Raw genomic sequence first — 11,164 nt, forward strand, 5'->3', positions numbered from 1 at the left:
GTGTGTGTGTGTGTGTGTGTGTGTGTGTGTGTGTGTGTGTGTGTGTGTGTGGTTTGCGAGTCCCTAGTAAAAACGAATGCCACAGAAGAAAATTGCGAAATCCTGAAATACATCATGTCTGTGTTGACACAGATCTATTTATAGAGTAGGATGTCGAAAATTGGTTGACTCTGTTACTAAATATAATATTATTTGTTCTGCACGCCTGGCAAGCGAAATATCGATTTTTAACCAAGGCTGAACCAAAATAGAATAAACTCTGGCCAAAAGTAACATCACCTTAGAAGAATAGAACTTAGGTTAGGTACAATTGTCATATGAACGCTTGTTCGTGAGATTTACTTTATATTTCTACCTCTTCTCATACAGAGAAATAGCACTTTTAACTTTGTCGAGGAAGAACCAATAAAATTATAATTCACGCTCTCCCCCTTTTAATCGACAATCACCATCAGTTGCGAAATTAACCTGGCCAAGTTTTACAAGTCTTGTTGTTTGTTTGGGCAAGAGCAAAGGCAATTTTAACTTAAGTGTACACCTTGCATTTCCGATTCGGTCGCCCATAATTTACGTAGAATCTAGATCTACTCACAGTTTGAACAGGTCTGTTGCTTAATGTTTTTCTTAATCTTGACTAAAAAGTCACAGGTGAACGGAAAATAACCATTTGAGAGATAAGTCGAGGACGAGTGGCTGGACTTTTCAAATTCAATTAAATTTTGTCCTGACATACTCAACTGACCTGAACATACAGATTGTCTACTCTGGCGTGAGCCGTAGGCTGGGAACATAAAATACCGTCTTGACGTAATAGTTTTCTTTAAAAAACTGAGCTTGATGCAATATTTACATTACCAACCGTTGATTGATAAAGAATTTTGTTATAGACCAGATCAAAGTCTTAGTCTAGATCTCTAGAACCATAGAATTTCAATGGTAAAAATAATTTTTTAATCATACATAATATAATGGATTCAGTAGTCAGTAGTTGAAAGCTTGACTAGAATTAGATCTAATCTAGATCTAAATCTAGATTCTAGATCTAGATCTAGATGATCCCCACAATTTCAATGTAGGCTAGGCCATCATATAGGCCTAGAGTCTAGTTATAATAATGGATGCTCGACTCTATTGCAGCTATTCTCAATTTACGATGCATTGTAGAGGATGTTCTCTGTGTACATTCATAATTATTATGTGCTTTCGCAGGAGTAACACCATTTCCACCTGATGTGGCTGTGCTGTAAAAACTAAATTTGTTCCCTCATCCGATCCAGACATTGGGGATAGAATTGTTTGTGAGACATCTTCCTGGGCCTTCGGCATTGTCAGGTAGGGTGGCCTGTTCCTTTCCACGCTGCCTTTACTTCCTCAACTCGAAGTCAAACGTACTGCTGGGTGGGCAGGAGGGGGCGAAAAAAATCTGTGTCCAAACTAAGGCTCTTCGGAATCGGTTGCGCAGTCTCCGATGCAGAAATTCATATTTTCGCTTTTTTACCCCACATGAGACCCTGCAATTTGTAATTAAATCAAACTAGAATCTATCTTAAAAATTAACAGGCTTCTTTCCAAGCTGCATATATTATTATGTGTGTTACAGACATCTTTAATGTGATGCATATTTATTTCTTGATTTTACCAGTAATCATAAGTATTGTTGTGCTCTTTACTGTTGCACTCAGAAAGCGTTACATAAAAGTAATTTGACATGAGTCCAAATAATCTGCAAGTGCATGGGGAGGTTTTTTATCGAGTACAGTAAAACCAAACCTCGAGACCCCCACCCCTCCTCCCGGTGTACCGCCACCCTGCTAACTGCCAGGTTTGCCAATGTACAAAGTAAATGAACGACTTTACATGAACATAGTATTTTTGTGTCTTCATACTGCCTTCCTGCTTGAGCAACTGTTTGAGTTGTAGGGTCCTTATTAACTCATTCGCTACGTATTATTTTCGGCTTGTGGACGAATTTTTTTTCGGGAGGGCGAACGAGATGATGACTAGGGGGCAGGTAAAAGATCTTTGGGGCCACAAATTCAAAAAAATATCAACATATTATATACCAATATTTCCAGTAAGGATTGTAGAATACATCTGCAGTGTTTATTTATGTATTTTTCAACTTTGGTTGAAGGGATGCAACACAATTTTGATTGGATGCGGATAAAATTTGAAAATAAAAACTTTATAATCTTTGGTGAAACTAAAAAAATATGCTTGCACGTAGTCAAATCATACATCAAAATAAACCTAAATTAATATATAGAACTGGAAAATATTGAAAAGTTAGCAGTTATTCACATACATTCCATAATATTTGTACATTTGGATCATAACATCCGATATTGAAAAAAAAATAAAAAATTTATTAATCTTGAAAAACGATCACAAACAGAAAAAAACCCACTCGTATCTTATATGGAATTATTCAGAATTGCATTTGGAATAAACCTATACATATCTTGAGTTGCACTTTTTGTGTAATTTCATCAAAAAGTAGTGATTTTTGGGAGAAAAAAAATATTTTGACAATTTAGATCTAGATCTAGATCTAGATCTAGATCTGGCACTCAAAAATATTGATTTCTCAATGACAGTGCATTGGCAATATGAGTCCAATCGTATCAATATTATAAAAAAGAGTCCTACACCTTTTTAGTTGGCAAAATAATGATAGATTTTGTTGTGTAAAATTACTAAGACTGGTGTCCGGGCTATAATTTTGGCATCGTGATAAAACAAAGTCGAATAAACTAGGAAATCGCGTTTCAATACTGAATCTAAACTTCCGATTTTTAGTGGAAATGCTTGACCCGGAAGTCAACATTATATTATGACCTTTATTTTAACATGGATATGTGAATAGAATCTAAGCTAAAATTGAAGATCGGTTCTCGAGCCGCTGGGGGCAGCTTAGCGTACTGACGGCACTTTAGCCGCGCCGCCCCCCACGGCTCGGCGTAGCGAATGAGTTAAACTAATGTAAATTTGCCCCGCTATACCATCAGCAAATTGCCCGCCAGAGATAGTTCACTACCCATGGCGCTCAACACCTCCTCTTTGATTGCTTAAATATATATCTTTCTCCATACATCATCTCTACCCACCGGTAGAATATCTGGCAATGTCAGAGATCAGTTTGTTGACCTCAAGGCGGCGGGCGCCTCATGCAAGGCTTATTGATAAGTTTATTGTGTGAGGACTCATATATGAGAGTCTACATGACAGGTGTGAGGCGGCTCAAGGACTGACGGGCATCGAATAATGACACAGCTTAGCTTCTGATCTGGTAGAAAACTTTGATTTGAATCTAGGTAAAGTCCTGCTGGGTTTGAATTTGTACAGACACACATACACACACACACACACACACACACACACACACACACACACACACATACACACACACACACACACAAAAATACATACACATACAATATACATACAATCACATGCACCCACAATGTATACATACAACCACGTACACACACACACACAATGTATACATACAATCACATACACACACACAATGTATACATACAATCACATACACACACACACACACACACTCACACACACACACACACACACATACCCATCACACACATACATATCACACACACACAACATACACAGACACAGGGAGAATACAGACCTTCAGCTCTCAATTTATATGTGTGTAAATAACACCAACAAAATGTTTTCAAACACAGTTCGCACATCAGAATCATTTCTCTTGATGTCAAGCAGTGGGGACTATTTAAAAGAAACCCTGTTAAATCACCTGCCCCGCTTTTCCACCAACTTCATGCTCACCTCAAGGATGGTGGTATACGAGGTTTGAAGCATGTTATAAGGGTCTACCTGCGGTAATGCTGTATCCTATTCTACCTGGGTTAGACTTAACTGGCAGGGTGAAAGAAAGCAGCCCGCCTGCTGTTATGATCTGCATGTAAATTGTGTTCATTTGGGAAGTTTGCATTTTTGTGTTGTACAATATAATCTTGAACTTTTGTCCTCTCTTTCATTGGTTTGAAAGAACACCTTGAAGAAGGAGAGAGCCTTAAATGGAGAACTTGCCTCTTTAGCATTCTGGGGAAAAAAATCTGTGCTGCTGAATTTTTTTCAGATAATGGTTTACAAGTGATTATTCTTTGATTTTATACCAAAAATTAATGTGTTTTAAAATGCTCAAAATTCTGACTTTGAGAATAACATATATATTATTTGCCCCTGTTAGTGATTCTGTTTCAAAAGCCTTTGCCCGTTCATCTGATTTGTAAAATTAATACAAGCAACGATAAGAAGGCCACGTAAAGATCTTATTTGTTTCAGTACACGTGATTGTCCACAGCTCACGAATGGAGAAAGTAGTGGCGGCCTTGTTCAAAGTTGGAATCGTTGCCTATGGGCCTGCATGTCTTCTGTATGCTGTTGGTTTATTTTCGGACAACTGGGTTGAGTTTCAATTTGAGAAGCTGGGAAAGACAGGTTCCGCTGGCTTGTTTTGGGAATGTGTTCTCGAGAACGCCACGAGCGAGGACACTGAGACTGAGCATGGCCTTAAAGAGGGAGATCTTTTCGTTGACTGGAAACGCTTTGACAACATCGGTGTACCAGGTAGGGCTGTCTTGTTTTTGTTCTGACCCCTTTGTTTGTGATATAATATGTAATACTTTCAAACGGGACATAATATTGTTTGGCCAATTTAAATTTATTTTTGTTTTGCAGTTATTCTATTTTATTGTAATTTCTCAAGTTTTATGTGTGGATTTGTTTCAAATGTCATAGAAATTGTATAGATCTGTTTTTTAAAACAGCTGATAGCTTCATGATATATCACATATCCACACTCTTTCTACAGAATGCTATGCATGCGATTTACAACTATTATTACCCCAGCAAGCAAACTCTAGAACATGACTCAGAATATCCTTGACTTTCTGTAAGTAAAGCATACAGTTCAAGCTGCAGATTTCACGCATTCACCCACTAACAAACTGACAAAATTTTTCACTGTCTAGGCCATATATATCAAGTCTTATTAAAATCAGCTGCACTTTTAGTTATTGCACCCTTGATATCATTTTGAGGGGAATTTTAAAGAAAGATGGAAGGAGACAAAATTTGAGACTAGTCCTGTCTGAGAATGGCAACCTTTCAAATTTGAGAATTAAGTCGGATGGATTTCCCTCCCATGGACTAAGCTAACACTCACACATCTTATCCGAGATCTTAGCTTGTTCTAGAGCTGAGTGTAGACAGACTAATAAATAAATGCACTCAGTATAATTATATATTTCAAGACCATTTCCGTTTACAGAGAAGTAATTTTTTGTTGGGATCACAAACCTAGCCAAATGGCCAAGGCTTTGACTTTGCCATGATTACTGTCGACCTTATCAGACATGGTCCAGCAGGAGAAGAGGTAGACCAACTAGCAGCAATAAGAGTACGATCAGAGATGAAGCAATCAGCCAAGGGCTGTATGTGAGAAAACTGTGGAAGTGGCCAAAGACAGACAGGTGTGGCATCAACTGCTCTCTGCCTGATAGTATAATAATATAGGGAGAGAGTATCAGTCAGTAAGAAAGCTATCGGGGAAATATTATATTCACCATTTCTGGCCTCTATGAAGCACATCAGAGTTTGAAATTGGTCCATCCCCAGAAGTTCTGGATGTATAGAAGTGGATCTTGGTTTGATTTGATATTTCCTTTAAGTTTCAATATTATATCCTGTTCTGATGAGGGAGTTGGCGCTCCACCTGTTTTTAGGCCTACTTCAGGAAGGATGGAAACTAAAAAAAAATATTTTTTTAAAATAAGGAGAGCAGAAAAATCAGTCTGTGACCTTGCACTGCATTTTTTTTTAATTTTATTTCTTTCCTTCTTTTAAAAAAAAATTTTTTTAACTTTCGTCTTTTCTCTCAGGGTACATCCACGAGACTCGTTTGTTGATGATTCTTGGGATGATCTGCTTGTTGGCTGCCCTCGTGATGGGTTTCAAGTATCTGAGGCGCAGATACTGTCGAATTGGTTGCATCCTGTTTACTTCCTTTAAAACTTGCGTAGTCGGCTGTTGTGGAGGTATGAATCATGTGGCACCCTGAGCTTACATTTTAGTGTACAATGAAGTTCTCCACCTAGTTGTTGATTTTGCTAGAGTAAAATACTCAGAGCAGATGGTTAGACAAGAATTTGGACACAGCATGAATGATATGTTACTGATAAAAATTGTATCAGGCGGTAGATTGGAAGAATCTGAAATGATATGGCACAGGTCGATCTGAGACTTTTTGTGGTAGTAAGCAGGAAGGAGGTACTTTGCCTTTGTTTACTCTATCAAGATCATCCATTAAGATGGTTTTTGGACAATGTTAGTCGTGACATTGAGATTAACCTGTATTTTACCTCAGTTATAGATGTCATGGGATAATTACAAACAGGCCATGTTTTGCTTTCAAACTTCCCCCCGTTTTAGACTGTTTTTGAAGATCAGTAATACTGTATACTCGATTCTGGTTTTTTGTGTTGTTTTTATGCGTTTGCCTATTTCATTTTTAACGGACCTTTTAAATTTGCAACTTGAGTCACCCAGCGTCCTATGTACCAATTCAGTAATTCTCCAAAAATTGCAAATTCAAGTTAGCGCAAGAAATACTTGGCGTATAGTATCTAGTTTTGATCAAGACAAGTAGTAGTTACATTCTAACCTTTACCCGTGTACTTGATTGAACTTATATTTGTTGGCATTGCTTCTATCTGATTAAAAAATTACCTTATAGGTATTTTCTTCATCAACACAGTAGTTGCGTATGCTCACATATCTGCACTCTTACTTCAGCAGTTTACAAAGGTTCTCTCTTAATGTACACATTTATAATGCAGTGTTCATTTACTCTTTGACCTTGATATTTTTCTCACGTGGAAAATCAAATTTTTAGTGACACTCTCATGACTCTCCTCTCCTCTCCTCCTCAGTCGGATTTGGACACTTAGGTTTAAATCATTACCTTAATGAATACCCCAAGAGGCGATACCCTGAAGCCACAACGGGCTGGTCGTACCGCACAGTTCTGGCCTCACTACACATGACAGTTATATGTGCTGGACTCATCATGCTGCCTCGGGTATACTGGCAAGTATCAAAGTTTTTAGGTATAAAGCCACTCAGGGATCATGATCCAGACTCACTGGAGGATGCTGAAGGCAATGATTCTGATCCTGAAGCAGTGGACAGGCCCAGTGACAGAGTGGAAGATGGACCTGGTGACAGAGCAGTTTCAAATGTTGTGGATGAAGACGTAGAAGAAAGAGCTTTGAGTGAAGCAGAAGGGAACCCCCATGATGTTTCCACAACACGTTCACTTCATCCAATCAATGTAAATGACATAGATCCAGAGGTTAGCCTTCGAGATAGGTTCGCAATTTCTTTTATGTCACATGTCCGTCCAACAGCAAATTCCAGCACTGTCTTAGATAGAATCAATGAACTCAGAGCTCAAATACATGAGCTCGAAGATGACATGTCTGAATATCATGCAGCTGGAAGTTCCCACTCTGACTCTGATTCCAACAGTGTCAATGCACTTCCACACTCTGATGAAACTGACCCCCCTCCAGCGTATCATCTAGTACAGGATTCAAACCTTTCACCCCAACAACGCCGTGACAACACAACCTCCATACCCCAAGAGCACAATGACAGCTCTGCACCGCCATCATATGAGGCTGTCATCAGAGGTCTGTATGCTATATATTCCACTATTCCTGCTACAGTCTCTGGGCCATCTACTACCACCGTGTCTATGCCTTCTGATACTTCCGCTTCCTCTGAAACAATTACTGAAGAATTGCGTGCTTTGAGAGAACATCTACCAGTACGGATCTTGCCCACTCTTCGGTCCTGGTTACCAGGTCATCTGTCTAGAATAGACGGCGCTGCCTCTTCCAGTGAGTCACAAGACCCAGATGTTGCGTCTGTGTCAGTTCGGGCAGGAGCTTGGTCTTCTCCCGAGCACAGAGACCCTGTTTTGTCTTCTGCTTCGTTCAGGAACACAACACCTGGACGGGTCTCAGAATCAAGCAGTCCGTCTCAAGTCCAACAACCCCCAGCTTTTTATGTGGACCCCCCACCATCGTATTATGAGGCTGTGCAATCGTAAGATTTTTATTCCCCACACAGCTGCATAATTTAGGAATGTTTCATTGATCTGAGAATGTTAATATATTTTCTGCCTTAAGAAGTAACATCTGAAGAAGGATTATTGGCTCTGGAAGCATTTTCAGTTTGACATTCAGAAAGATATTAAGTGAAAATTCTGTTTGCTCTCAAAAGAGACTGGTATCAAAATGCCTCCACAAATGTGAGAATTACCAGATGTTCTGCTTTATATAAAAGTGATCATGCTGCGATACAAAAGTAGGTATTGATGAACATGCTCCTTAAAGTATGCATAGTATAAATGGACTAGTTTTACCAACAGAAAGTGGAATCTCTTTATATTTTTGTATACTAATGAGCTTCAGTGATACAGAAATAGTTCATTATTATATATATATATATTTGGTGCCATATTTTCCATTCGAACTTTTTGCCTTTAAATGTATAGAAAACATTTTAGGGAAGTAAATTTGAAGTTCCTGCATTAACATTTTTCAGCACGCAGAGCGCAAAACATTTGTCCCCAAGTACCATGAAGCAGATAAGGTACATCTATCTGGATCTCAGAAAAAAAGCGCCCCGAACATTTTTTAATTTTCAGCACTTGGAGAAGTTTTAACATGATGATTTCATCTTCATCAAAATGGGAGACAGAATCGGAACTAAAAACATTAGATGTAGCACATTTATCACCCAAATTCTCATCATGACAGCGCTATAGCAGCACTCATGTTAGATCTGCTCGACATTTTTCAAAGATTTTGGCTCTTTTGTTGTAAACAAACTGATTTTCACTCTCGAAGGCCACACGAACCATTCAGGAAGAAATTTATAACTTTAGCAAGTGTGCATGTCAAAATACAGATCATTGCAACAGCACACTTCTTTCTATATCATGCTAGTGCCAATCGGAGTCCTTTGGGGAAAAGAGACAGCTTCTTACCAGAGTCGCTTGGTGTAGGCCTACCATGGATGCAGTTAAGGTTGTGATTTCTCAGATTTGGATTTAGGATTTAAGTTTATAAATGTAAGACTATTGTCTGCAATATTTAATATTTTCTCAATCAATTGTTGTGATATAATGTGATCCTTGTGCATAATATGTGTAAATGTTGAGATCTTTGGATACTTTTTCTGTGCAGAAGCTATTTTCAGTAGTACTATCTTACACTCCATATGTGTGTATGTTGAACTTATTGTTGCTGTGGCCAAAACACATTCCTTGTAATATATATTTATTCTGGAGCCTAAAACAAATAATATGATGACAATCGCTGGGTAGGCGGTAAAATGAGTTTCCGTTAATTTAATTCTTTTGACGAGCACCTGAATTCACAATAATATGATGCCACAATGATTCAGTGCCTGTTATGGGATTTATTTACCTCTATTATTTTTAAGAATTATATTTTTACCTTGGTTACTCATTGATTGCGCAAATGTGTCATATACTACTTCTACTTTCACCGGATTCATATTCTTAAAAAATTTCTTTTTTACTCTACTTAACCCCTTCAATGTGCTGTTGGCTTACCTGGTACACACAGAGCTTAATACTTAGCTGCTGTGGGCGAACCTGGTATTCCCTTGAAAACCTGTGTTTTGTTTTGGTCATATATCTTCTCTTTTATATCGTTTTGAATGAAGACAGTTTTATCCCTGCTTTAGTGTTCTCTTGCCGGTGCAGATATATGTCTCTCTTCTCTGTATGGAATACGCATGTGATTATGACTAGAACGAAGAGAGGTGTGTATAGTGTGTTTGGAACGAAAGATAAAGCCAGCTCACCAGTAGCCAGTTGCATCTGAGCAGTTCTTGTGTGCAGACCAAACTCACCACCATGGCTTCGCAAAAGTTGACCACCGATCAGGCTACTGCTGAAATGTACCATGATGCAGATAGCGATGATGAGAATTTGAGTTCTTGAGATCAAGGTCTACATCATCATTTGCAAGATTGAACAAGGTGACAGCGATCTGAATTGTATAAAAAAAATCTTTCTCACTTTCAATTGACAAATTATTTTGCAGGACGAATTTGGCTAAAATACACCTCTACCATGCGATTGTATGTTCCTTTCTCTTTTATTTGATATGCACTTTTCTCTCTATGTATATATAGATAATCTATCTCCTGGTGCTTAAAGTAAGCGAGCTATAGCCTTTCAAAGATATGAACCTCATCAGACACAGCTTCTGGGGAATTTTTCCTTTGATACTGGAAGGGCCGGGGGAGGGGGGTTATGATGGTTAGCCAGTAGAGGTTTAAGAAAAAGACATTGTTAATATCACTCTTGCTCTAATCATTTTTCGTACTTTAATTACACCCTGCTTTGGTAATAGCCAGTGGACACAGGCCTTTAAGCGTTATCAAAGAGTAGTTGAAAGTGCTTGTGAACTTGTTATGACATTGGTATAGCACAGCTTACTGATAGATTTTTGCCAAGTAGTAAGTAGTGAGAAAAACAATCAGTATTTTTTGTGCCAGTATTGTTATGATGGTGTCCCTTCATATAGAGTTGAACCAAAGATAGTACAAGACAAGATGGGCCACTCAGCCTAAAAAGTGTCCGCAGGAAGTATGCTCTTTGCTTCAGATGGCGCTGCAGTCTGTTTTGAAGCTCTCTTTCGTTTTTCCAGAAGAAGAATAGGAATAGCACCTCCTTGCGTGCGCAGATTGACTGCTGTTCATCAGCAGTTCGGGTATGTTCAGTGCGGAGTTTTAGGTTTTTTTTATTTTAATGACCTCTCGCCCTTCATTCTAAAGTCAAATTAAACGAAGAAAACCATCTCCTTTTCCTCCGGAAGAGGTTTTTTGTCAGCGTAACCATTTTTAAAAAGCGTACTTCCGAAATGTATCCCGCTAGTTTCACTTTGATTTTTAAAAACTCAAGTAGGGTAACTCTGTTCGCAAAGAGTGCGCTTTTGTGAAGAGGGCGCCACCAAATTTTGAGGACACTTTTTTAATTGGCTCAAAGAGAGAAGTGGCCCATCTTGTC

The 11,164-nt window shown here is 38.5% G+C and overlaps 1 protein-coding gene across 3 annotated transcripts; it reads left to right on the forward strand.

Annotated features, from left to right (window-relative positions):
* Positions 1-240: 240 nt before the first annotated feature.
* LOC101859392 lies at positions 241-10,152 on the forward strand. Of its 3 annotated transcripts, none has more exons than XM_013080464.2 (5): positions 241-603; positions 1,210-1,332; positions 4,336-4,620; positions 5,934-6,089; positions 6,984-10,152. In XM_013080464.2, the coding sequence occupies exons 3-5, from the start codon at positions 4,362-4,364 to the stop codon at positions 8,165-8,167; spliced, it is 1,599 nt and encodes a 532-aa protein (XP_012935918.1). In that variant the 5' UTR covers positions 241-603; positions 1,210-1,332; positions 4,336-4,361; the 3' UTR covers positions 8,168-10,152. The 3 variants fall into 3 exon arrangements, with proteins under 3 accessions (XP_012935918.1, XP_005094732.1, XP_005094731.1); XM_005094674.3 differs by having other exon boundaries at positions 242-603; positions 4,355-4,620; XM_005094675.3 differs by lacking the exon at positions 1,210-1,332 and having other exon boundaries at positions 4,355-4,620.
* The last annotated feature ends 1,012 nt before the right edge of the window (positions 10,153-11,164 follow it).

This window comes from Aplysia californica, unplaced genomic scaffold (genome assembly GCF_000002075.1).
Source record: "Aplysia californica isolate F4 #8 unplaced genomic scaffold, AplCal3.0 scaffold00087, whole genome shotgun sequence".
Lineage (NCBI taxonomy): Eukaryota > Metazoa > Mollusca > Gastropoda > Aplysiida > Aplysiidae > Aplysia > Aplysia californica.

Excerpts from the sequence above, each read along its gene's own strand:
- LOC101859392 (XM_013080464.2), top strand. The coding sequence starts at position 4,362 with ATGGAGAAAGTAGTGGCGGCCTTGTTCAAAGTTGGAATCGTTGCCTAT. Across the intron at positions 4,621-5,933 it reads TGACAACATCGGTGTACCAG|GGTACATCCACGAGACTCGT; the intron begins GTAGGGCTGTCT and ends CTTTTCTCTCAG. Across the intron at positions 6,090-6,983 it reads CGTAGTCGGCTGTTGTGGAG|TCGGATTTGGACACTTAGGT; the intron begins GTATGAATCATG and ends TCTCCTCCTCAG.